This window comes from Canis lupus, chromosome 14 (assembly GCF_003254725.2).
Source record: "Canis lupus dingo isolate Sandy chromosome 14, ASM325472v2, whole genome shotgun sequence".
Classification (NCBI taxonomy): Eukaryota; Metazoa; Chordata; class Mammalia; order Carnivora; family Canidae; genus Canis; species Canis lupus.
In genome coordinates this window covers 43265786-43292392 of record NC_064256.1, presented here as the reverse complement: position 1 = coordinate 43292392, position 26607 = coordinate 43265786, and the positions used below count along the sequence as shown (strand labels likewise).

The 26607-nt window shown below is 55.5% G+C and overlaps 1 protein-coding gene across 6 annotated transcripts in view; it reads left to right on the top strand.

Moving 5' to 3' along the window:
- Positions 1 to 10250: 10250 nt before the first annotated feature.
- The window catches only part of CRHR2 (corticotropin releasing hormone receptor 2), a 47286-nt gene continuing 30929 nt past the window's right edge, over positions 10251 to 26607 (top strand). For 3 of the 6 annotated variants that reach the window (XM_025464524.3, XM_025464529.3, XM_025464523.3), the window contains exons 1-3: positions 10251 to 10360; positions 19099 to 19192; positions 26206 to 26331. In XM_025464524.3, the coding sequence (XP_025320309.1) occupies positions 10274 to 10360; positions 19099 to 19192; positions 26206 to 26331 (307 nt within the window). In that variant the 5' untranslated portion in view covers positions 10251 to 10273. Of the gene's footprint in view, positions 10361 to 19098; positions 19193 to 22977; positions 23163 to 25958; positions 26109 to 26205; positions 26332 to 26607 lie in introns of those variants that run through there. The other 3 variants (XM_025464528.3, XM_025464526.3, XM_025464525.3) reach the window with 2 other exon arrangements.

The window sequence follows — 26607 nt, the reverse complement described above, 5'->3', positions numbered from 1 at the left end:
GTCTGTCAACATAGTTCTATCCTCTCGTAATAGACATATCAGATGCATGAGTTTCAGGAATACCCAAGAAACAGAGGCAGACACCCCATCTCTTCACCCAACTGGTAGCACTGAGTGTTTGCAAGTGGTCTAGGGGACTCTTAGGAAAACTCAAAGCCAAGCCTACCAAATTCTGGGTTCAGACACCCAGGCCTGTGACATAAACAGGTACTGGGTTGCATCACGGTTAATGTTAGGTGTCAGCCTGGCTAGGCTCTGGTGCCCAGTTGCTTGGTCAAATACCATCGAGATGTTGCTGTGAAGGTATGTTTCAGATGTGACTAACATTTATTTATTTATTTTAAGATTTTATGTATTTATTCATGTGAGACACACAAAGAGAGGCAGGGACATAGGCAGAAGGAGAAGCAGGCTCCCTGTAGGGAGCCCGATGCAGGACTCGATCCCAGGACCCAAGGATCATGACCTGAGCCAAAGGCAAATGCTCAACCACTAAGCCACCCAGGCGCCCCAATTGTGACTAACATTTAAATCAGTAGATCTTAGGGCAGCCCGGGTGGCTTAGTGGTTTAGTGCCGCCTTCAGCCCAGGGCCTGATCCTGGAGACCTGGGATCGAGTCCCATGTCAGGCTCCCTGCATGGAGCCTGCTTCTCCCTCTGCCCGTGTCTCTGCCTCTCTCTCTCTGTCTATCATGAATAAATGAATGAAATCTTAAAAAAAAAATAAAATAAATAAAAAATAATAAAAAGAAAGAAAGAAAGAAAAGAAAGAAAGAAAGAAAGAAAGAAAGAAAGAAAGAAAGAAAGAAAGAAAGAAAGAAAGAAAGAAAGAAAGAAAGAAAGAAAGAAACTGCCGGAGGTGCCTGGATGGCTCAGTTGGTTAACCACCCAACTCATGATCTCAGCTCAGGTCTTGATATCAGGGTCATGAGTTCTGTGTCAGGGCTCCATGCTCAGCATGTTGCCAACTTAAAAAAATAATAATAATAATAACTGCCATATGGAAACCCTGCCCGAGTTTCCAGCCTCCCCGGCCTGCCCTGCAGGTTACAGACTCCAGATTACAGCGTCAACGCTTACGTGAATGCCCATCCCACCAGCTTACCTCTGCATTTCAGACTTGCCAGCCTCCACAATTGTGTGAGCCAATTCCTTAAAACAAATCTCCCTATATGCATACGTATCCTCCTGGTTTTGTTCTTCTGGAGAACCCTGACTAACACACGCAAAAGGGAAATGGCAGAGCAGCTCTGAGACCCTTGAGGAAGTCATGGCAGGCCAGAGGCCAGAGAAGAGTGGCCTCAATGTGCCCCAGTGACTGTCACAGGGAGCACCTCCACCCCGCCTCTCTGGTGGCCTGTGGGCACATTTATCCATTACACCAGCTGTCCCAGGAGCACCCTGCTGGGGGATCCCAAACAGAAGAAAACCAGGGAGAGGAGACTGTTCTCCCTCCCTACTGGCCAGCCGATTGCAGAGACTTTCGTGGCCGGCACAGTCAGCAGTGTGCTGTCCCCAGCAGGGCCTCGGTCCCCAGGCAAGGGCGAGTGGGGCCAAGGCAGGGCAGCCCCCAAGTTAGAGGTGCAGATCCCAGTGCCGCCAGCACAGATCAGGGGCTCGGTGGAAGAGTCTCGAGGGAGCGTTTCCGTGCAGCAGGAGTGGCTGCACCCTGCCCCGTGGTGGGGGGCTCGGGGCAAATCCCTGCATGAGTCTGTACAAACCAGAGAGAAGACACAAGAGCCAGATCAAGAAGGCAGCAGAAACCGGGACTCTGACCAGAGGTGACCATGAGAACATGAGCTCCCCAGGATACACAACCGCCCGGGAGGTCACAGCACCTCCCCTGGGATGCAGGATAGCGTGCTTGCACCAACTTAAGTTAAATCTCAAAGGACAGCTGTCATCACACAGAAAGAGATCGGCATGAGGACAGCAGAGGAGAAAGCAGCCCTCACGCAGTGCGGACCCGGCTTCCCTCCTCTCCACGGGCCAAGGCATGTTGGCCGGAAGGCGGCAGGGCACAGAGGGGGCCCGGTGTCCCCAGTCACGCCTTTTTTGGAGTTTCGATGAATTAAATGGTCTCCCTGTTTCAGGCTCATTTCTGGTCTTCAACACTGTTGATGATTTCTGTCTATCTTGGGAAGGTGGGAGAGAGGGTGACTCAGGAGGCTCTAGTTTGGGCTGTCACAACCCCCCGATCTGTACCTTGCAGGGCCTTGTCTTGTTTCGGGAACAGCTGAGGACCGTGGACAAGGGATCGGGGTGGAAGGAAGTGGATTCTCTCCCGTGTTACTGACGGGCTGGCTGGGCTGAGGGAGCCAAGCAGGGCTGCCACCCGCCACCAGGCCGGGGAAGTTATCACAGCGTCTGCCCGAGAGGCCAGCATGGAGAGGGGCCAAGCAGAGACCAGGGACCCCGACAAGGAGGCCACACCCTTGGGAATCTGAACTCCTCTGGCTTCCTCCATGACCTGGGGGTAATGTAAGGCAGCCCAGCCACACAGAAGATCCTTATCCCCACTCGACAGATGAGAAGCCTGAGACCCAGAAGAGGAAGCTTTTCTCCAAGGGTGACAGCTGGCAAGTCGTGCAGCAGGACTGGAACCTTCACCCCCAGTCCAGGCGTGGGGCCAAATGCACAAGGCAGAGGGCGAGTTTTCCAGACCACGTCTTGCTACCACACTCCCATAACCCGTCCCACTGGCTACCAGGAGAAGAGTCTCGTTCTCTGGTTTCCTCTGGTTTGCTCCTTGGCCCTCCTGTGGCCCCAGGGAACTCCATTAGCTAAGGCCACCTCCTTGCCTTGCCAGTCTGGCACCACCAGCCTTGGCCTTGTCCCCACATCCGGTCATATTCCCAGGTTCAGTCGGATGCTCCCGAGCCACCCAGCCACTGGCCCTGATCTTTGACCAGCAAAAAGCTGACTCCAGGCCCTGCCTGCCTCACCAACCACTCACCTTTGCTATCTTATCTCTTGGGCTCCTGCCCTCTGGGAAACCCACAGTTCGCCTCAAAACACAGGCAGCCTGATCCAGAAGAGAAAGGGACATGTGTCATTGCCTCATGTCCCTCTACAGGCAGAGTGGCACAGGGGAGTGGGCCAGCGTAGCAGCGGCTGAGGAGAAGCCTTCCAAGAGGTGGCCCTCCTGAAAGCGCAGGGCACCAGGCCTCACTGGGCCTTGGTCTCTCGTCTGTAAAGTAGGAATATGAACCATGTGAGGGACTGTGAAGGTCCCTGCCAGCTCCCACGCTGTCTGGGGAGCAGAATCAGAACCAGAACTCAGGCCACCAACACTTCATATCTGCAGAGCCTCCTGGCTGGCCTCCTGCCCCTCTCCTGTCTCAGCCAAGCCATTCCCCACCCAGTTCTTTCCACGATGTCAATGTGACCATGTCCCCTCCACGATGGACTCCTCCAGCGGCTGCCTTACCCGGCCTGCATGCCTCCCGCGGGGGCTCTGTCCACGGCTCAGTGTCATGTGGGGGTAGTCCTCGCTGCCACCTGTGATGGACTCCACCCCCACAAGCTTCTGCACGCCCCTGAGCCCCTCTCATTCTCTGGGAGGCCCTCCCTCCACCTTGACCACCCCTTCCACTGGCCTCCAAAGCTTCACCCTCCCCCCGAGCTGAGCTCTGCTCATCTCCACGCCCCTGGTGGCTGAACTGGCCCTGATGATCCTTGCCTGTTCACTGGTCTGTGGTTCCCCCATGCTGTGACACCCACTGTGTCTTCTCTCCATGCACCCCACACTTGATAGGTGCTCACTAAATGTCTGTTGACCTCATACCGAGGACAATCTTCTGTCTTCCAGCCTAACAGCAGTCTCATAGGAGTCCAGGAAATGCAGACCTGGGTAGAAACATCCAGATTCTCCCCGCTGTGTCAGGGGCTTCTCAAGTCCCTCTGTCCCTGACACTCTAAGGCTCCTGCCCTGAGACCCCCACGGTCATCCCCATTTACCTGTCCACTTTACAAACATTTGTTCAGGATCGACTGCATTTTGGGCACCTGTCGTAATGCCTTGCACAGAGCCTTGCCCACAGTGGGCCCACACTGTCTGCTGACTTTGAACCAGGAGAAACAATGACAATAATGAGCTCTCCCATTTCTAGGGAGTGGTAGTTCCCACCCAGTCCTCACAATGGTACAGCTTTCCATGGCAGGTGTTATGATTTCAGTTTGCAGTGGACGAATTGAGGGGCAATGGTGAAGGGAGCAAGAGATGCATCACAGGACCCCCAGCAAACACTGGCGCGGAGGTGGGACCCAGGGGACAGCAGCAGCCCATCCTGCACTGCCCTCAGGATCCTCACTGTCCAAGCGTTTCTGCCCAGCCCAGCCATGGTGCCCGCTCCTGGGAGGAGCCTGCCCAGGGGACAGGGGACTGTGAAACCACAGACATGACAAGCAGGAGCCAGGCCCCTGGTGCCACTCGATACGGGAACCCGAACTATTCCGGAAAACGCTAGCCCTACAGCTGTTCTCCAGGCGCAGAGTTCAAGGCTCCTTCATGGGTAGGTAGAAACTGCCAGAGCCGACTTAATCCCTACTAATCAACATGATGACTTGTTTTTCTTTAGAGTCGAGTGACAACATAGCTGATTGTAGCTCATGCTTGGACCTGGCCTTCCCGAAGCAGGATTCAGGATTCAGGAGGAAAACAAGAGAGAGAGAGAGAGAGAGAGAAACCAAACTGATATCCCACAGAACCCACAGAAAAGAATAAAAATAAAAAATGAGCAAAATCGATGCCTGTTCTTTCACTGATGCTATAAAATTATATTCTGAAATTGCATTGCAAAAGCATACTCTGCAGTCTGAGGTTAAATTGGGGTGACCACAGCTCAAATAAAGAGCATGATAAGCCTGAGGGATAAGATGTCATCTGGCCCTAAGGTAGGGGTGAGGGGAGCACCCTGTCATCTGCTATGGCGCCTGGTCTGAGCAGACTCAGTCCCAGGCAAGAGAGGGTTCAGTGTAGGCAGGACAGAAGTCCAGCTAATGCCCGCTCCGAGGCACAGGCCCTGCCTTCCCCACAGGCCCCACTCTGGCCTGAGGTCCCATCTTGCCTCTTGCCTGGACTCCTGAACCCCTTGCTCTGCTCTCTCCTTAGCTCCAGGCTTGCTGTCCCCAAACCAAGACCACCTAGCTTCTCAAGCAAGCCTTCTAGAACACAGACCCAACCCTGTCCCTCCCCTGCTCAACCCAAGTCCCTCTAAAAATGCCAGTCCTGGGTGACTCAGCACTTTGGTGCCTGCCTTTGACCCAGAGCATGATCCTGGAGTCCCAGGATCGAATCCCGCGTCAGGCTCCCTGCATGGAGCCTGCTTCTGCCTATGTCTCTGCCATTCTCTGTGTCTCTCATGAATAAATAAATAAGACCTTTAAAAATAAAATAAAATAAAATAAAATAAAATAAAATAAAATAAAATAATAAAATAAAACACCAATCCTCCAAAGTCACCCTTTCTTTTCATAGCTGCACACAATGACTTGACTGCCCCCAGCCCATCAGGCTTACAGAAAGTCTGGACTCCCTTCAACAGCTGTGGTTCCCACATATTTCCCTGGTTACATTTTACTCTGAATTCTACTCCTGTTCAATGTCTGACCCCTTCTGTGTTGGTTGGAATTCCTAGGGTAGTAAGTGACAGAGAGACCCCTGGAGCTAGCTCAAGCATCAGGGGAGAGCTGTCACAGAGTTCCCTCACTGGGGGCAGCAGCGAAGCAGGCTTCAGGCTGCACTAGCACCAGAGCCTGGAAGGCACCAGGACCTCTTCTCCCTCTCTCTTCCCTGCTCCCTGTGTCTGGAAGCTCATCCTCTCACTTGGCATCTCTTGGCGTCTCTCGCAGTTTCCAAGAGGAGCAGCCTCTCTTTGATGCAAACTTTTAAAGTCCCAGGGAAGGACAGTGATTGAGTCTGTTCAGATCATCTGTCCATTCCTGTACTAACCAACTGGGGTCAACTGGGAGGCCGCTCATTTAACTAGCCTGGTCAACGGCACTGGGCCAATCCACAGGGGCCCACTGCTGGTCAAATCACGCTTTTGGAGTAGAGCATGCACTCTCAGGGCAGACAAGAGTGCCCCCCCAAATTGCAAAGGCAATTTTTGGAGGACAGAACAACCCTGGATGTTATAATGCTTGGTGGCCCTCTAAAGAACCACAGTACATAACCAGACATCTAGCATGGCCAGAATATTAAAATTTCATAGTGGGGAAGGAAATTAAGGAAAAAGCCTAAAAAGGCTCCTTTCAGGAGGGGAGGGGGGCTGATGATGAAAAAAAATTGAGCAAGACTGTAGTAGAGGATGACACACATCTGAGAAGGATGAGACCATTCTGGGCAAAACAAAGAAATGTCCAGTCGCGCATCCAACTTCCTGCGGCTGCTGACCTCTCTCCAACCCTTTACCCTCACACAGCGCAGCATCCCCTCCTCCTGCCCAAGCCACATGACACACACTGGTGTGCACAGTGCCCTTCTTCTGAAGATGGGGAATCGGGGGGCTCATCACAGCCCCGGTTACTAATGTTTGCTGACCATTCACACCTCGGGGAGGCCCTTCCTGCCCATTGCCCTTGGACAGACGTGGTCAGCCCCACAGTCTTTGTCCCCTCTTTTCTCTCTGAGTCCCTAGGATAATCCCTAGCCCAGATCCTTCTCCGTCTTGGATGCCAAGCTAAATCGAGGAATTTCCACTGTTTGACTTTACAGAGCAAACCACCCACCTTCCTTCCAGACTACCTGCATTCGTCTTTCATAATCAAAAAGAGCCTTGAAGGCATTTCAAAAATAAAAAGGCTCCTCTACCCTGGAGCCTGCCCCGAAGAATACAAAGCTCCCAAAAGACCGTCTTGTATTAGCTTGCCCAGATCTCCGTTGTGGGCAGGCTTTCTTCCACCAGCACAGCCTCCGGAAGCTTCTGGACAGCCCAGAGGCTCAAGGGTTTTGTTTGTTTTTAACCCATTACATTTAGAGAGGTCAAGTTCAGACGTCCATGACCTTCCAGGCTCCCTTCAGTACCCAGGGGTGTGATGACGATTCCTACGCAGGGAGGACTCATGGGAAGAACTCCCAGGAGAGACTGGGAAGAGATGGGACAAAGCAGGACAGAGAAGACAAGTCAGTCCCACAGCAGTGAGATGCCAGGTCGCGTCCCAGGCTCCCCAGCCCCCACAGAAGCTTCTAGGGTTATTTACACCTAGAGTTCATCTGCCTCCAGCCAAAGGAGCACCAGCCAGTCAATGACTAAGCATGCCTTTGAGGGTTGGTGGGTATAAACTCCTGGGTACCTGGGGATCCCCACTCCATATAAAACACGGTTCTAGTTTTCCCAAGAGCACTCCAAGTCGGAGCAGGGGATTGGTCTGGAAGCACAAGGAATGTCCTGCCAGGGAGGAATGCAGCTGAGCGCCTATGTGTCTGCTCTGCAGACCCTCCCGGAACCAGAGTGGATCTGTGGATCTGGCTTCCTCGCAGCCTGTCCCCCATGCCCTGGCCCTGCACTGTGCCCACCCCACCAGGCCCCCAGCCCAGCCCGCCTGCACTGGGCCAGCTCCTTGCTTTTGCTCACCTCGACTCCTGCATCTGGAGTAAAGGTCTGCCCTTCTCTTTTGGTTTAAATCACTCAAAGAGCTTCCACAGCACTTTCCCCTAAAGTTCCCTTTGTCACTCCCTGAGCTGCCCCACACCTTGTACCATCCTTCAGCTCCCATCACAGTTACTTCTGCCCAGACCTCACAGACTCCACAACCTTTCCCTCTCCTGGCACACTCCCCACACTCCCCAGGCTGCGAAGTTGGCCTTGAGGTCAGAGCCTCTGCTCTGCATTGACGGGACCGTTGTGAGGCTGGCCATGGAGATGCCCAGTGACGGGTGCTGAAGAGCACTGGTGGGCCCCATGCCAATCCATCAGCAATCTTTCTGAGTCTGCCCACCTTTCCAAGTCCCGCCAAGCAATCATCTGCCAAGAGCCCTCTCTGACCAAACCCATCCGACTATATCCAGCAAAGCTACATCCTATCGCAAGACTTGGAATGGGATTTCCACCCTGTCTCACCTTCAAGTGAATGGGGAGATCTGGTCAACTCTTCCTCAGTTTCTCCCAAAAAGATGCCCCACCACCCCTGGGGCTAGGCTCTGTTCAACAGAGGAGGGAGGAGGGAAGAAATAAACAGAGGAGGGGAGATGGGGGATCCACAGGAAAGGATCCCTGCCTCCTCCCCAAGCTGGTGGAAGCCAGCCTCAACTGCCCCAGGAGCACTTAGAGACCAGTCCACATTGAAGAAGAGCCCAGGGCTGACTCTGGCCTGTGAGATTTCAGGGGAAGGTCAGACTCCAGGGCTGGCAGAGTCAGGTCAGGTTGCCCCAGGAAGTGGGTAGAGGGGAGGAGGGTCAGAAGTACTGAAAAGGGTCCTAGGCAAAGAGACCAGAGTGAACACAAAGTACCTAAGTTTCATGAACTCAGGCTGCGTTCTCCAGGGCCTGTTACTACCTTGTCTGCAACCTCCAGGAAAAGCTAAATGCCCCACTAATTACATTCCTCAAATGCTTTCCCCTCACATTCTAAGATGCTGGAATGGCTGCTTAAAGCTTTTAAATTCCCTACAGCAGGCCCACATTTAGAACAGTTCCAAGGACTGCTGCGGAAGCTTCCAGGCCTCACCTCTTAAGCCCTGACCCAGCTCCAGGCAGGACCTGTTCTCACCCAAGGCCAATGCCCCTCAGCCCTGCCTGACATCAGGATCCTTGAGCAATTTACTGAATCATACCAATGTCTGAGGTGTCCACTCCCACCCCTCAACCTATAATCAAAATCCCTGGGGGTGAGGGGACTGGCCACCATGCATTTGTTGTCATCGTTGTTTTTTTTGTTTTTTGTTTTTGTTTTTTTTTTTTAATTTAGCATTTTATTTCACATTTACAGAAAAGGCAAAAGAATGATCACATATAGGGGCCCCTGGGTGGTTCAGTGGTTTAGCGCCGCCTTCAGCCCAGGGTGTGATCCTGGAGACCCGGGATCGAGTCCCACTCAGGTTCCCTGCATGGAACCTGCTTCTTCTCCCTCTGCCTGCGTCTCTGCCTCTGTGTGTGTGTGTGTGTGTGTGTGTGTGTGTGTGTGTGTCTCATGAATAAATAAATAAAATCTTAAAAAAAAAGACCGATCAGAAGTATACCACAGACCCATTGCCTACATTTACCAATAATTTACACATTGCTTTATTGCTCTGTGTGTATTTCTGAACTATTTGAACATAAGTCAGAAACAATTTGCCATTTATCCCTAGATGCTTACTTGCAGAAAGCAAGGATATTCTTTTACCCACCGTGGGGTTACCAAAATCAGGAAGTTCAACACTGATACAGCCCTATGATTTAATCCAGACTCCAGGCTCGAATTTCAATCATCCCACTAGTCCCTGGAGCCTGGCACAACTCCACAGATAATCAGAAGATGCCTTCAGGCCCCGACAGACCCACCTAAGCCACCCTGCACTGTGGGCCCGCGCGCCAGCCCCGGGGGCCCCCTCCTCCCTTTCTCCGTCCCTCACTTTCCAAGTTGGGGAGCTACAGACCGAGAAGAAGGAGAAGGAGAAGGAGAAGGGGAAGGGGAAGGGGAAGGGGAAGGAGAAGGGGAAGGAGAATAAGAAGGAGTAGAAGGAGAAGGAGAAGGAGGAGAAGAAAGAGGAGGAGGAGAAGGAGAAGGAGAAGGAGAAGGAGAAGGAGAAGGAGGAGAAGGAGAAGGAGGAGAAGGAGAAGGAGTAGAAGGAGAAGGAGAAGGAGGAGAAGAAAGAGGAGGAGGAGAAGGAGAAGGAGAAGGAGAAGGAGGAGAAGGAGAAGGAGGAGAAGGAGAAGGAGGAGAAGGAGAAGGAGAAGGAGAAGAAGATGGAAAAGAAGGAGAAGAAGGAGGAGGAGAAGGAGGAGAAGGAGGAGGAGAAGAAGGAGGAGGAGAAGGAGGAGGAGAAGAAAAGAAAGAAGAAAGAAGAAAGAAGGAAGAAGAAGGGGGGGGGGGGCTGATAAAAGGCATTGACCCCAGGTGGGCAGGTGGACCCAGAGGCCGCCCCGCCGCCCCGCCGCCCGCGGCCCAGCACCTGCTATAAATAACCTGGAGGGGCGGGCTCGGGGCGGGGTCAGCCGCGGGCCGGGGCGCGGGGACAAGGGCCGGCGCGCCTCACCTGGGCTGCGGGGTGCGCACCGAGGGCCCCTGCGCGCCGTGGGGGGGAGGGGGGCGCCGGGGGCGCGGGGGGGGCGCCTTCCCGGCCGCCGGGCATGGGGGGTCCCGGGGGTCCCGCGCGCCTCCTCCACGCCGCGCACCCGGTCCTCGGCTTGCTCTGCCTCCTTCCGCCGCTGCTCAGGGTAAGTGCGGGCGGTGGGGGTCGGTGTGGGGCGCCCCCCCCCCCCCAGCCGGGAGCTCGGGGAGGCGGGTCCCAGGGCTGGGTTAGGAGCTGGGTGAGCGACGTCTCGGGACTTGGTGGCCGCGTTGAGGTCGGGGATCCGCGTGTGGGATGGAGCTCCTGTCGGGATGAGGGAGGCAGGAGAGGGGACAGGAACCTGACACCAGCTAGGATGGGACCCGGAGCCCCTTAGGGCTGAGCGCAGCCTTGTGACCGAATCCCCAGCGAGCGTCTAGGACCTGCCCCTCCTCAGCTCCAGAAATTCCCTATCCCATGTCCGCTTGGTCCCCTCCCCCGTGGACCCCTCTCCATCTCCCCATCACGCCCTCCCTCGTCCCACCCCCAAAAGGGAACACCAGAGACAGACGTGCCCATCCCCATCATCTACCACCCTGCCGCTACCTTCCTCTCAGTGCCTTAAACCAGGTAATCCCAGTTCCAATCGAGCAATGGGACGGAGGAGGCCCAGGGAGGACCAGCCTAGCTCAGGGGTTCCAGAGACTGTGGGCAGGCCCCCACCCCCGCCCTATGGCTAGAGTCAAGATGTGCAGGTGGATACCTGGGTGGAGGATGGATGGAAACTATATAGAAAGAGTGAGGGTGAGGGTGGGAGGGAATGGTTCCCAGAAACAGGTGCAGGAGGAACCCACCTCTAACCCTCTCCCCGTCTTCCAGAAGCTCAGAGGAGGGACATCTGTTCCAGGTCACACTTCTCATGAAGTGTGACAATGTTAAAAGGGTTCAGAGAGGCAAGAGGGGCCAGAGGCTGCACAATTCAGGGGAGAAGAACCAGGCTAGAAGCCAGGCAACTTGGTCTTGTCCCGACGCTACCACACACCAGCCTCTGGGACCCTTTCCTGGGCCTCGACGTGCTCGTGTCAACGCAGACGGCTCATTTAACACTCATTCAACAGATAGACAGTGAGCATCCACTGAGTGTGGCAAAGTGGCTTTGCCGGCACACCTGACTCAAATCCCTGCTTTGCGGCTTGTCATGTGACCTCGGATATATTTTACTCACATTTTCTGATCCTCAGTTTTCTTGTCAGTAAAAGGCAGGTGACATCAGTGCTTGTTACCGGATAGAGCTGTCATGAGCAATGGCTGAGATGATGTAAGGAAAGCTCTCAGCACTGTGCCTGGCGCAGTCAACAGTCGTACCTTCAGCTATGCTTTCGTGCCAGGCACTATAGACAGAGCATGACGGCAGTGGGGGCGCTGCCCTCCCCAGGGTCCAGTCAGGTCGAAGAGGGGGCAGTCACTGCCCCCTATAGGCCCTGACACCTGCCACGACCCTTTAATGACATTGAAGGCTGTACTTGGGATGAGTAGAGGTTGTGGAGTGGGTTCACTACCACCTGCGGCCCCAAAAGCCCTGAGCTTTGAGCTTTCTTTGCTTCCTGTCACTCATTCTCAAGACACATGCCATCCAAGGGAGCCAGATGTTAGGCCGGGTTGCCCCCAACCGTCCCTTCGGGGGCCATGATGCCAACTGTATAAGCTGGTGAGCCAGCGAGGGCTTCTGGCGGCTGCCCCAGAGCCAGGCCGAGTTAGGGGTGGGGTTGGCCTGAGAGAGGGTCCCTTGGCTTCCGGGGGTGTCAGAACCGGGAACCTCAGAGGCAGCAGTCTGCATCCCCTTAGAGCCCACCAGACCCTACCCCAGGAGAGCCCAGCCTGAGACTGAAGACTGATTGTAAGTAACCACCCGGAGAGGATCTGAACTGTGATCTCTCTGGCCCTGAAGTGCAGGCTTCCTTGTGGTAATGGCATTTATTTCTGGGTCCTCATCCAACTACTCGAGATTTCTGCTCCCCGTGAAAAGAGAACATGGGACCGGAGCGGGCGGTGGGGAGGGCAGGCACCGCAGGAAGGGCCTGGCTTCCAGCCCTCTTGCTGATTGAACTGGCATTTAAGGAGGACCGTTAAGCAGTAGGGACCTAAGGGGGAAAACACTGGCCCATGGCTCCTGCCCTATAGAGTTGATGGCCTAGGAGGAGGCCCTGCAGGAAGAAAATAATGGTGAAGCATTGAACATGCATTTACAAACTCTGGTCTCTGGAACTGAGAAAAGTATGTGCAGGTTCTGAAAAATTCTGCTGGGAGGTGGATAGGACAGGGGTAGGGACAGGGTGGCCCTGGAGGAGAGCCGCGGGGAGAGCAAACAGTGGGGGAAGGCCCAGGACAAGCCCCAACCCTGAGAAGAGATGGTGCCAAGCTTTGGGGGGTCTGGTGGACCCCAGGGGGATCAGATTTCTGTCCCGAAAGCACGGGGAGCTCTGGGAGCTTCCTGGATAGGGGAGAGGCCTGCCCTGATTTGCCATTATGGGATTCCAGCTAGTGATTTATGGGGAGGACACCCTGACCCGGCCTGCACTGCAAGAGCCCAGGGGAGCTGAGCTTTGACCTTGGTGCTCCCCATTGTCCTCCGAGGCCTTTGGGAAGTGGTTTTCAGGAGGCAGCATGGAATCATGAAGCCTGTCTCGTGCACTAGGCGCTGGGCTCAGGGTGGGAGATGAGCAGCTCTTCGCAAGAGGAAACACGTTGGGTGAGGCTAAGTAACATGGCCCCTGGATTCTACACCTCCCCAGTCTAACCCTGTGAGCTACTTACCTTCCCCTCTGTGAGGACCCCACAACTCTATCAGCCCCTCTTGGTGGAGTCCAGCCTCTGGGACCTTTAGGCAACAAAATACTGTCACCCCGCCTCCAGGGTCTCAGCACAGCCCCTCTGTGGCCTCTTGCTCCAGGTCCCGCCCTCCGGTGGGGCCATCTGTGGGAGAAGGCCCAGCAGCAGAGAAGTCCCCGGTTCCAGAAGCCTCCCTGCAGCAGGTCCCTCCCTGCTGCACAGCCCTCCCCAGACCAAGGCCAAGGTCCTGCACCCCTTCCCCACACACCCAGGGTCTGCAGCTCGTGGGCAGGGGGCTCCAGGGCCATGTGCCAGAAGCTAATACATCTAATGACTTTTCCTAAAAATTCAACTACTTTCTGAGTAGTTGGCTAAGCCAATCATCTAATTTAGTCTGTTTTTTGCCACTTTGTTGATGTTTATGTACTTTTTAGAAAACCATTTTGTCTGAGAACATTGCTAACTTGCTTTTGTATTCATGATAAGTCTTAAATTTACAGCACTTTACGAATTATAAAACTATTCTCTACCCTCTTAGCTGTTACTTTCTACTTTATTTGATTTTAGCCATTATTAGGAGTCCTCAGCCAGTTTGTCAAAAATCACTTTATTCAAAATTCTAATTTTTTTAGGATGTCATTTCAGATCCACCAGAGGGAAGGATAATTATTCAATAAGCTTATTTTCTTTATTCTATTTAGCATCTACGTGGGGTTTACCGCATGCTCAGCACTGTTGTACGCACTGATACGCATTGTGTATTTTAAGCTTCAGAATACCTCCAGAGGATAAGACCATCATTACACCCATTTTATGGATTGGGAAGCTGAGGCGAGGTCATTTGCCCAAGGTCACTCATCTGGTAGTGGCAGGGTCAGGATTTAAACCAAGCAGCCTGACTCCAGATTTTCTTCCCTTTATAAAAATTTGCTTGGGATACGCAGACAAATACCACGACAAATCAGAATGCAGTGACTTTTAGGTCAACTGGACATTAGATGAATCGATAATTAAGGAGGTAATTTTAGACCTAGTGACCTGTTCTAGGGCCTCTTGCTGGCAAGTCCCTCCCCGCTTTCCTGGGCCTCTCCCCTCCAGTGCTTCCCCCATCCTCAGACATCTGTGAGAGGGCCCAGGGCTTGGCACAGGCAAGGGGGAGGCACGGAGAAGAGAGAGCCACAGGCTGCCAAAGATGAGAAAGAGCACACGATAAGGAGGGGCCTAGAAGTTTCTCCAGGTGAGTTGTTGGCTGTTAGAAGTGGTTGGGAGAGTGGGTATCTTCGGAAGAGGCACCTGCTGGAGCCCTCAAGGATGGGAGGACCCAGGGGAAGCTGCTAGGGCCCTTGGGGTCCTCACTTGAAGTCCAGCACCTGAAAAGTTAGAATTGAGTATCTAGTCTAGAAACCAGTGGGGAGGAATCCTCCCCCTCCCAGAGGAGTCCTCTCTGACCTTGGGTAGAGAGGGAGGAGGCAGGAAGGGAGCTCACCCCATCCCCCTCTGGTGACCAGCGGCCTGGCCACAGGACCCGTGGTCCCGTAAATCCCCTAGGCTTAGACCAGGGGCTAAATTTAGACGGAGCTTTGCAGCCAGACCAAGAGGGAGCACTAGGGCTGGGCCGACACCCTGGCTCCAGGGAGGTGGCACCTTTGAGGCCTGCCTGGTCCTTGGGGCACAGTTTCTGCCTGGACAGGGCCCAAGGTGGAAGGGCAGCTGGCATCCTGCCCCTGGCCTGCAGCCTCCTCCTCCCACCAGGGCCTCTCCCCTGCCCTTTCTAACGTGAAGGCTTCCAATTCCCGGCACGCGGAAGCTGGAACCAGGAACCGGGCTGGCCTCACGGTGAAAATTGAGAAAGAAGGAATCTGACAAGCAGGAAGAGCCCAGAACCTGGGGATAGGGGTGCAGGACTGTGGCCTCATCCATCCATCCAGTCAGCCAACAAGCACTTATTGAGCACCTGCTGTGTGCCAGGCTCTGGACCAGGAACGGGGGACCCAGATGTGAACCAGACAGATGTGGATGGCCTAGAGTCTCCCTGGGTAGAGGTGAGGGGTGACGGGTGGCTCTCTGCCCCTAGGACATCCAAGAGTTGGGTGCGGAAGCATAAGGGGTCCCCTGCAGAAGAGAGATTAATGGGGAGAGGAGCCTCAGAATCAGTTGTAGAGCCCTGCCCAGCTGGCTGGGTCTGCCTCCCCTCCTGTGGCCCAGCTCTCTGCCTGCGGGCCCCACTGTCCTGGGGAGAGCAGCCTCTTACTACAGTGGCCTCCCGAGCCCCACAAACGCCCTGTTTGGGACTGACTGAGACGCGCAGCATCTGTGGACCACAGCCTTCACTTCCTCCCCCAGGACCAAGTCATCTGAGTCTCTGACCAAGCCACAACCTACCAGACTGTCTGTGCAGTCCTGCCTCCGCCCCTTAGCTGCTATGCAGCCTTGGCAGGTGACTTTGCCTCTCTGGGCCTCGGTTACCTCTTCTATAAAATGAGGTTATTTGCAGCCCCCCCAGAGGCTGTTGTGAGGCTTGAATGGAGCACTTAGAGCTGTGTCTAGCACATTGTAAGCGCTGACTGTGCATTAAAGGAGCCTCTCCCGGCCCCCCGCCCTCTGCCCTGTTAATGCCTCAGACCAGAGGCTGGCTGCCCCCTGAACAGGCCCTGAGTTTTCCTGCCTCCAGCCTTTGTTTGCTCAGCTCCTGCCCCAGGAACCTCTTTCTGCTCTTCTTATCCTTCCCCCTACCTTGAACACAGCTTCCGTCCTTTTAGACTGAGCTCCAGCACCCAGCCCTCCATGGAGCACTCAGTCTCCTCACCCAGCATGCATCGGGCACTGCTGACCCGTGTGCCCCATAAGGGGGCTTCAGGCTGCATCCTAAGGTGCCCAGTGCTGGGAGGGGTGCCGAGGGCTAAGGGGGATCCGTGCTGGCTAGAGAGTTGGGGAAGGGGGAACATGGGGTTCTAGGAAGCTTTTCTGGAGGAGAAGGATTTGAGTTGGACCTTGGGGCTCCCCACAATGAGGCTTGAACCCCACCTCCATCTCTGAGTTCCCTATGGGACCCCTCCAAAAGTCCTTGACGGAGGTCACCATTTGACACATGCCTTCTACTTGCCAGGCTCCTGACCTACAGTAACTTGTTTCAGGTGCTCCAAGACCTTATGGGGTTTGTACTATCTGCATCTTAAACATGAGGGGAGCGAGGCTCAGAGAAGTTAAGTCACTTGGCCAAGGCCACAGAGCTAGTAAGCAGCATGCTATGGCCCCAAACATGGGGACGTTTACAGTCTACTGGCTCTGGGAGCTCGTGGTCTAGGCCTCGGGGTGTGACTGTTCAGGGCCCTGTCTCTGCTTTCCTTTGGCCCACTGTGTGCTTTCAGAGAGCCCAGCCTCTTCTTCCTCCTCCCTGCCCACCCAGCACCAGCAGCAGCAGCGGCAGCTCTGCCCCAGATAGGCACCTCCAGGCTGTGTTGTGGGTTTGAACAGTCAAGTCCACCCAACCAGCCCCTTGAAGAGAACGAACATCTTTACTGTGCCAGCTTCTTGGGCCAGTGGAGAAGTTACAGAAGATGGAGCCCAGATCTGGGCAAACCTCCTCTGATGGGCGCGCCCGAGCCGCCCAGGGCTGGCCAGGACACATCAAGGCTGAGCACAGCGATCCGCGCCCCAGTGCTCTGCTCAGCAAGGAGCCTCGGCCACAGCCTCAGCCCGGGGCGTCTGATGCAGGGACAGCCCCGGGATGCCTGAGTCCTGGCGGAGAATGACCCCCCTCCCTCTGTGGGTTCTCATCCTTGGACTGCCTGCCCAAGGATGAACATGAGCCATGGGGCTGCCATGTGGCGGCTGGAGGCTTTGAGAGAGGGAGCTTGCATCTACCAGGCCGAGGGCCACCTGAACGGAAGGGGCCCGCCGGCCACACCATGTGCCTCTGGGTTGAGCATTGCCTCTGCTGTGCCCCCCTGATGATGCTGACTTGCTGGAACTTTTGTCCCCCTGGGGAGGGCAGTGTTAGCTGCCTCTCAAACAAGAAGGGGCAAGAAGAGGGAAGGGAAGTGTGCGATGGGTCAGGCCTAGGGCCCACACTCCTCACACCCAGCTGAGGGTGGGCCTCGGAATTCTTCTTGGAAGTCCCTAAAGAGTGTCCTCTCCTCTTCCTAATGCCCAAGAAGCTGAAGCTGAGGAGCTCCCAGGAGCCCCCAGATAGGTGAACAGCAAGACCACGGCCCATAGTGTCTGTCTGTCATGCTGGCCAAGAGCCCAGAGCTCATGGGAGCCCTTTATTCACACACACACACACACACACACACACACACACACACACACTATTCACACAGTCACACATGCCACACCTGCATAATACATATCCCCCTACACCTTACACACACACACAGGGCACACTATACCTATACTACTCACACAACCACACGTGCTACACAAGCACACACCTCACATACAACTTACACACACACCAAGCACACACACGACACACGCCTCTCTCCCCAGCACCTCTCTCTGTACCCAGCCTCGTGGGAGGGAGAGCCAGCTGGTCCTAGGAACGGTGCCCCTGCTGCCCTAAGCCCTCCCAGGAGCCACAGGCAGCGTCTGCCCATCTGGCCAGGTGGGGTCAGTTACTAGGAGCTCCCGGCCAGCATGTGGAGGCTGAATGAGCAGCCTCCAGCCCCAGCACAGGAAATGGACCGAGCCAGATGCGGGGAAGGTGATGTTGGAGGCCTGTGGGGCTCTAGCCCTGGGGATCTTCTGGGGCAAACATTGACCCAGCTACCCTGGAGGGAACCTGTGATGGACAAGGGAGAGGGGAGGGGCTGCCCACTAGTGGGTGGTACCTTCTAGAATCCTGGAATCAGGAATGTCAGGGTTGGGAGAGGCACAAGAGTCATTTGCATACGCACTTATACATGCACAAGCACACAAGTGCACTCAGACATGCGTACTGGCCACAGAGCAGGAAACATGGTGGCCTTGGGAGGAATGGGGGACAAGAGTTAGAATTCTGGAGTGCCGTGCCCTCATTCCATCTCACACCATGCATTCCCCAGCCTCTCTGCCTTTGCATACGCTATGCTCTCTACTTAGGATGTTCTTCCTGGCACCAGCCTCATCAGCTAGGCAAACTCCTACTCAATCTTCAAAGCCCACATCAGCATGTCCTCCTTCAAGATGCTACTCCTTTCCGCAGCAGCAAATTGTTGATGCTGTAACAACGTGGTCACCCATCCATCTTTCCCACTAGAAGATGATCCCTCAGGAACAAAACCACATTTGTTTTATTCCTCTATATCCAGCACCTGTTTTCATGGTTTTTCCAGGTTATGGCATCCTGGATGGTCTTTAATTTTTTAGATGGAATTGCCATGGCTGCCACAACCATGTCTGTTCCCCCGTGAGTGCCCACATTGGCACAATGATCCCTTCCTTTTTCCCTACTGATTCCTCTGCTTGGCCCCAAAGTGCCACCTCTTCCAGGAAGCCTACCCTGTCTTTCCAAGTCCAGGTGAGGTATCTCTCCCATGTGGAGACATCCTCTGTTGCAACTGCCCATTTACCTGTGTAACGGGGAAACAGAGTTACATTGTCTGTGCTCCTCCCCTCCCTTCCTTGCCTTCTGAGTTTAGGAGATCCCTCTCTTGCTGGGACCACCCCAAGGACACCCAATGGGTCTCCCAACCAGGGCCAGACACATAGTAGGCATTCTACAAATATCTGTTAGGGAAACAAACAGCTAGTGGACACCCACCTGACTTTGCCGACAGAAGGACAACCGAGCACATCTCATCCTGAGGAGGAGAGCTTTGGGGACCAGGGGATGGGCAGCACAGATTCCTGTCTTGGAGGTCAGACTGCACTGGACCACTCCTAAGGCCTGGTCAGGGTTCCAGGCTTGGCCAGGCTGCCATCCTGCTGCGTGGCCAGGCATTTCCCTCCTCAGTTTCTCCTTTCTATACAATAGAGGTAAGGGAGGTAAGGGAGGTAAGGGATGAGTGATGGAACAGGGTTGGGGGAGCAGACAGGTGCTGTCAGTGGCTGGCCAGGGCCTGACCTCTGACCCTCATCCTTCCTATCTTCTAGGCTGCTGGGCCGAGCCAGGCGCAGATACATCAGCCCCAGTGGGCACTGCTGGAGCAGTACTGCCGTGTGGTCACCACCGTCACCAACCTCTCAGGTATGCAAGTCCACCGCCACCACCTGGTGGCTGGCCCTAGGAGATGAGGGTGGACCTCAGGGCCAGGAGGAAGGAGACAGCTCTCCTGGACCAGCTCAAGCTCTGGGGTTGTGGATAGTGACTGGCCTCCCATCCTGGCTCTCCTCTGTCATTGGGCTGGCCCCTTCTCCATTTGGGGCACAGGCCCTTCACCAACGATGAAGGACTTGCCTGGAAGTCCTCCTCCAGCCCTCAGCTCCCAGCTCCCTGCATCTAAAGGCAGCTGGCTGGGCTGGTGTTTTAGAGCCCAAGGAGGGGGTGCCCGGCCTGCTTAGAAACTTGAGCAAGCCAGAAGGTGTAGACAGCACTCTCTGGTTGCCGTGACTACAGGTGTCGCCTCCTGGTAAGGACCTGCAAGGCAGGGCGGGGGGGGGGGGGGGGGGGGGGGGGGGGCGGGGGGGGTGCTGAATCCTGACCCTCGAGTCTTCCAGCAGCTGGCTCAGAGTCAGGGTCAGCCCCGCAGAGCTCAGAACAGCTGTAGGCGGTCCTGGGATCCCAAGAGGCCCCCAGGCCCCACCCAGGGTCCTGGCATTCTCGGTCGCACCCACAGGAGCAGCAGGGAAGGAGGAGGGACGGGTGGGGAGGGGAGCCCGGGGATCTGAGCTGCTGCCAAGGCCACAAGGAGGTAAGGGTGCTTCCAGCGGTGGGAACCAGCACCAAATGCAGCCTGACCCCGGCAAGTTGCCTGCCTTCCTGACAGTGGAGTGGTCTAGAGTTCAGGTGCTGGGGTCAGACAGACTCAAGCCCGGGTCTTACCTCCTCCACCTCGAAGCAGCATGGCCCTGATGGGTCACCTAGGCCTCCTGAGTTAGCTGGGGGGCTGCTGCAATGCACCACAGACTGGGTGGCTTACACCACAGAAATGTATTTTCTCACAGTCCTGGAGGCTACAAATACAAGATCAAGGAGTCAGCAGAGTTGGTTTCTTCTGAGGCCTCTCTCCTTGGCTTGTGGATGGCCGCCTGCCTTCTCCCCGTGTCTTCCCTCTGTGTCCTAGGCTCCTTTCTCTTTTCTTTTTTTAAGATTTTTATTTATTTATTCATGAGATAGAGAGAGAGAGAGAGGCAGAGACACAGGCAGAGGGAGAAGCAGGCTCCCTGCAGGGAGCCCGACGCGGGACTCGATCCTGGGTCTCCAGGATCAGGCCCTGGGCTGAAGACGGCACTAAACTGCTGAGCCCCCCGGGCTGCCCCCTAGGCTCCTTTCTTACATGGGCTGTGGTCACACTGGATGAGGGCTGGCACTCATGTCCTCATTTTAATTTCATTACCTATCTCAGGTAATTAGGTATAAGGTCACAGCCTGAGGTATTGAGGGTTAGGACAGATGGATTTAGGGGGACACAATTCAGGCCCAGGAGACCACCCAAGCCTCAGTTTCCTCCTCTGTCAGAAACTGGTCTCAGAGGCTTACTGTGGAGTTCAAATGAGAGATCATGGAAACACCCAGCATGGGCCATGTCACCCATGAGCCAGGAAATGGGAGCCCTCCCATTTCAAGAGGGTCCCAGCCTTTCCTTCACCAGAGTCCTCTGCTCTCAGAGGCAACACTGGTTTATCAGCAGACCCACCACCTTCTTCCTGCCTTGCCCTCCAGCGCATGGCACAGACCCTCGCCTTCCCCGTGACCCCTGGCAGGATGGCACCCCACCCTCCCCTCCTCAACTTCCCCAAATATAAGGCCTCCCCTGCTTAACTTATAATATCATTCATCTGTTTGCAAATGGGACACATTACATTGATATACTTTGGAAAAAAAATTTTTTTTAAATCGAAGAAGACAGTAAGTGTTCGCTATTCCACAACCTGGGAATTTTTATAATGTTTATATCCCCCAGGAGTTTACCGATCTATAGAGCCTCATGTTTTTGTTGTTGTTGTTGTTTTTTCACAAAACTGGGATGATCCTGTGTCCACAATTTTTTAACCTGCTTTTACCTCTTATAACTCAGGGTGAACACTTCTCCATGTCATTAAATATGCATCTGCCATATCACAGATGATGCTGCCTAGCAGTGGTCATGGGGACACATCATCCCTCATTCACCATGCCCTTAAATTGGGGTGCATAGGCAATTAGGATGCCCTTGGACCTGAGGAATAGTTTCTCAGATCCCCACACGAAACTGATCTCATTTTAGGTGTCCACTGATTAAGAAAATGCATAATGATTAATGTAAAAGTTCAGAAACAAGTAAAACCAAACAATCTGTTGTTTAGACATACATACATATGATAAAACTGAAAAACTCAGAGCACGGAATGATAAATATTTAAGAGAATGTTCCCCCTGGGGAAGGAGTATTTAGATAAATATGTAAGTGATTGGCAAGGATCTGGGTTTCGATGTGGTGATAGATTCCTTATATTTAGTACTACATCCGAACTTCCATAAATAAAAAACTAAAATAAAATGAAGTTAGGCCATGTTTGGGCTAATGATGACAGGTGGTCATAAATCAAAGGCTATGACCAGTTAAACTGTATGCCTCTGAGGTCCAGATAAAGGAGAATCACACATAATCACAGGGGACTTCAGGCAGGCTTTAAATGGATTATTTCTGTTTTTTTTCATCACAGAGGCACCTAATGGGGCAGAGATGGTAATGCACATTATTTATTCAGTCCATAGGCAATATAAGGACCCAAATGGATTCCAGGATCCCTTGAAACAAAATAATTCCCCAATCCAACATGTGCATGCATGCATGCATGCACACATCTATACACACACACACACACACACACACACACACACACCAGGGCTGGTCAAATGGGAAGAGAGCCTTGGCCAGGAAGACAGAGCTGCTGCCAAGGCCTGGAGCCTTCTGATGGGTGCCGGGAACTAGCTAGTGAACATGACCAGCCCCGCCCTCAGGGAGCCATGGGCTGGTAGAGGAGACAGTAGAAAACCCAACAACCTTGGTGTGACATAGACCAGCCCCAAAAGATGGAGACCCCTAGGAGGGCCACCCAACTCAGACCAGACAAAGGAGGGGAAGGCCACGCTGAACGTTTGAAGGGCAAGAGGGAGTCAGCTAGGCTAACTGGAGTGAAGAGTGGCTAAGGGCTTTCCTAGCAGAGGGAACAGCACATGCAGAGCTGCAGAGGTATAGAATGGTTCCGGGGAATGATGAGTTGGTCCAAAGAGCATCTGAAGTTGGCAAGAGGGAGAGCATGAAGGACGGAGAATCTGGGAGAGTGTTCTTCGCAGTGCATAAGAGCTGAGCTCCATCCTGAGGGCAATGGGGAGTCACTCGTAGAGGAAGAATACAGTAATCTTAATTGCAGAAAAATCACTTCATCTGCCTAGTGGAACAGACAGGGAGCCGAGTGTGACTGGTGCAGAGGGGAAGGTGGCCCAGGGGGGTGGGAGGCGGAAGTTCCCTTTGTCCATCTGTAAATGAGAATGTGGGCTTGGAAGGTTGCTGAGGACCCTGCCTGGTTCCACGGTTGAACTTGAAAGTATCATCTTCCCTTGGTCATCCTCCACTGTGCCAAGGTAGAGGGGGATGCGTAGGGGAGGACTGTCGGGCTCGGGGGCACTGTCTCCAGCGCCACCAGGCAAACGTGGGGCACCCTCTGGCCTCTCCCAAGACTCCACACCCTCCGCAACCCCATTATAATTCCCAGTAAACCCCACAACCTTGACCCATAACTGCCTGTTCCTCGTGTCTTCAATCTGACCGAGCACAGCCCTGTAGAGAGGCAGAGACAGACTCTGTCCCCTTAAACCCTATTTTCCAGCTGACATGTGATGGACGGTGGGATGACTGAGAGAATGTGTGTGATGCTGCAAAGACACGTGACAGCAAGACTCAGTGTGTGTTTCCAGCACGCTCGGCGTGCCTATTCAGCTCTGCGCCGAAGGACCACCGTGTGTGTCCAAGCTCGCCTGAAACCGTCCACTGCCACGGCAGCTGACGTGAGAGGTGGGCCAGGGGCACCTGCCTCACCCCATGCTGCTCCTGACCCATGGCTATCTTCCCCAGCACCTGTCACGCTTCCCCAGACCTACTTGCAGCCTGTCTCACTGGCCTGGGGGTACACAACTATCCCAATACCTTCCCCCCAGTGCCTGGCCTGCAAGCCTATCTCCGTCCCAGACACCTGCCATTCTCCACTGCTTCCTCAGTTAGCGTTCTTGCTGGCCCAGACTTTGTTTATTTGTAGTGGGATTTAATCTAATTGAGGACATTTTTAGCTCTCTACAATCTCATCCTCGGTTACCTATCTACGAACACTCAAGTGAGCTATAAAGTCAACTTGTTCCAAAGCTGCTCCTTCAGTCCCCTCTGTGTCACATCTAGAACAACAGACAGTTACGCTCATCATAATAGGATCCATGTAGAAATGGCCCTGCGTCCCAGAAACCCGGGCACCTTGGGTCTGTGGGTCTGTGTGCAGGCCCAGCCTTTGGTTCTGCCACTGGAATAGTCACTTCCCAGAGGAATCTTTTGGACATGCGCTCTCCCCGTTAGGAGCAATCCAAGTCTCCCAGGCCATCCTACTCTGCAGAAAGCTGCATGTGAGGCGAGAAGTCATCGGCCTCCGGTCATTGGGCCCTCGCCACCCCTGTGCAGTGGCTCTGATGATAAGCACATTAATAACTTAGCTTGGTTTCTCTCTTTTCCCCTGTACTGTGATCGGTGTGTGGAGGGCCCTCCTTTGAGCATGAATGAGACTATTTCCCAGTGAAGACATAGGCTGACCCTGCCAGTCACACTCTAGCCTATATGGGACCCTGCGGGGTAGGGCTCAGCCTGGACCGGGGGACAGGACTATGCAGAGGTCGGAAGCTGAGGCTGGGGCTCGACTTGTCCTCCCCTGCTCCTGGCACAGGCTATTATGAACACCAAGGGATCTTTGCCTCTGCTGCTGCCCAGAGCTGAGCCAAGGGCTCTAACTGTCCATTCAAGAGGCAGAGGACAGACCTGGCTGGGTGATCTGCACCTGGTACCTGCCAGTCAGCTAGCCCTGGAGAGAATCCAGGGCTCAACCCTAGGCTCAGTGCTCTCTGGCTCTCTGGCTCTGCCTTGGCAATGACAAAAGCATTCCTATGGAGGCTGGGGACACGGGAGCACACAAAGGCAGCCCAGCCCACCTCTTCCCCGCTGTCTGTTAGGGCATAGTGCTAGTACAGGGTGCTATCGGCCTTCTCTGGCAGCTTTGTTTCCGGTGGAGGCCAGCACAGGGGAGGACAAGACTAGTTCCCCTGGGACCTCCAGCCCAGCTGGGTCCGGGCCCCAGCTCCCCCTGCCCTCTGAAGATAGGGACAGGCAGCACACACTCACACACACTCGTACATCTTCCTCAGTCTCTGCATCTCATAACTCAGAGCCAGAGACTCTCAAGGTTGGCAGGAGCCTCAGAGAACATTTCACCCTTGGCCCCCCAAAGAGGGCAAGAATTGGGGTAACATGCAGGGAGAGTAGCCATAGAGGCAAGAGCAGAACCCAGCCTGAGTTTGAGGTGTACCACACATACCCAGGCCCTGTCTCCTGAGCCGGGACCTCTCCCCCACCCTCCCTGACCCTCCCCCAACTCAGCTGGCGTGAGCAGCTGGCCCACCTTGGGCAATCCCACTGGAGCCAGTACAAATTATGGAGCCAGCAGTCCTGAGTGGGCCTGGGCAGATTCCTTCTGATGATGTGTAGGTCCGGGATCCCTGGGTGGCTCAGTGGTTTAGTGCCTGCCTTTGGCCCAGGGCATGATCCTGGGGTCTCCGAATCGAGTCCCACATCGGGCTCCCTGCATGGAGCCTGCTTCTCCCTCTGCCTGTGTCTCTGCCTCTCTCTCTCTCTCTCTCTGTGTGTGTCTCTCTCATGAATAAATAAAAATCTTAAAGAAAAAAAAAAGATGTGTAGGTCCTACACACACACACACACACACACACACACACAGGCATGGAAAGCAGTTCAGGCGCCCAGGCCAAATCAAAAGGAACAGAAACAGGTTTTCACTTTACTTCCGCTCGAGCTCAGGGCAGTAAGACCAGGGTATTTGAAGTCCTCCAGATAATTCCAGCCAATTTCTCCCCTAGATCCCCCCCCCCTTATTAAATGACAGCCCTGTCCGCTCCCCAGTCACCCGAGAGGGAGACCTGGTGCTCTGCCTGCCTCGGGCTTCCACTCGGCCTCTCCAGCCCCTCAGCGGGGCAGGTTGTGCTCGGGCCTCTCTCCCCCAGCCCCGCGGCCTGGTCCGCGCTCCCCGTCCAGGCCACGGGCTCTCACTAGACGCTCCACGGCCTCCCGCCGCCTCCAAGCCCCTCGGCTCCGATGCATTTCCGTCCCACAGGGCCACAGGGGCCTTTCTGGAGCAGGATCGGCACGCGGCCCCTCGGCCCCCAGCGCCCGGGCTCAGAGTGGAAGCTCGGCCCCGAGCCGCGGGCTGGGGCTCCGGGGTGGGGGGCGCTGCAGGGGCTCGTCGGCGCGCGCGGGGCGGGAGCGCAGTCGCGGCCCCTGGCGGCCCCGGGGACCTGCGAGCCTCGATCCTCGATCCTCCCTCGATCCTCGGACGAGCGGGCGCAGCGGACTGCGGGCGGGGCCGGGGTGGGGCCGGGGGGCCCCGGGGGCGCGGCGCGGGGGGGCGCGGGGGCGCGGGAGGCCGGGCCCCGCCCCCTGGCGCCGCCATTGGCCGCGGCCGAGAGCGGACCCGCGCTCCGCAGCTGCTCTCGGCGGGGTCCGCTGGGGCGCCCGGCGGTCGAGGCTGCGGGGCGGGCGGGCCGGGCGCGCACCCACGCTGGCTCCGGGTCGGCGCGCGGCTCCGGGGCGCGATGGACGCGGCGCTGCTGCACAGCCTGCTGGAGGCCAACTGCAGCCTGGCGCTGGCCGAGGAGCTGCTCCTGGACGGCTGGGGGCCGCCCGCAGAGCCCCAGGGTAGGCGCCCCGGCCCCGCCCGGCCCCGCCCGGCCCCGGCCCCGGCCCCGGCCCCGGCCGGCCCCGCTGAGCGCCTCTCCTCTGCGCCCCGCTCCAGGTCCCTACTCCTACTGCAACACGACCCTGGACCAGATCGGGACGTGCTGGCCCCGGAGCGCGGCGGGCGCGCTGGTGGAGAGGCCGTGTCCCGAGTACTTCAACGGCGTCAAGTACAACACGACCCGTGAGTGCCCCCCACCCCCACCCGCACCCCCACCCGCACCCCCGATCCTCGCGGCCCGACGCCCCCGGAAGAGCGGCTCAGCGAGCGGGACGGCTCGGGCCGGCGTCGGAGACCCCAGGGCGACCCCGGGGCGCAGGCGTCAAGGGCCGCTTCTCCGCGCGGGGCGCCCCCCGTGTCCCCGACCCCACCGCCGCTCCAGACCTCAGCCGGACGGGGACCGCCCCGAAGGGCAGAAGGGAGGGTTGCCTTCCCTTGAGGGCAAAGCGCTCTGCTCTA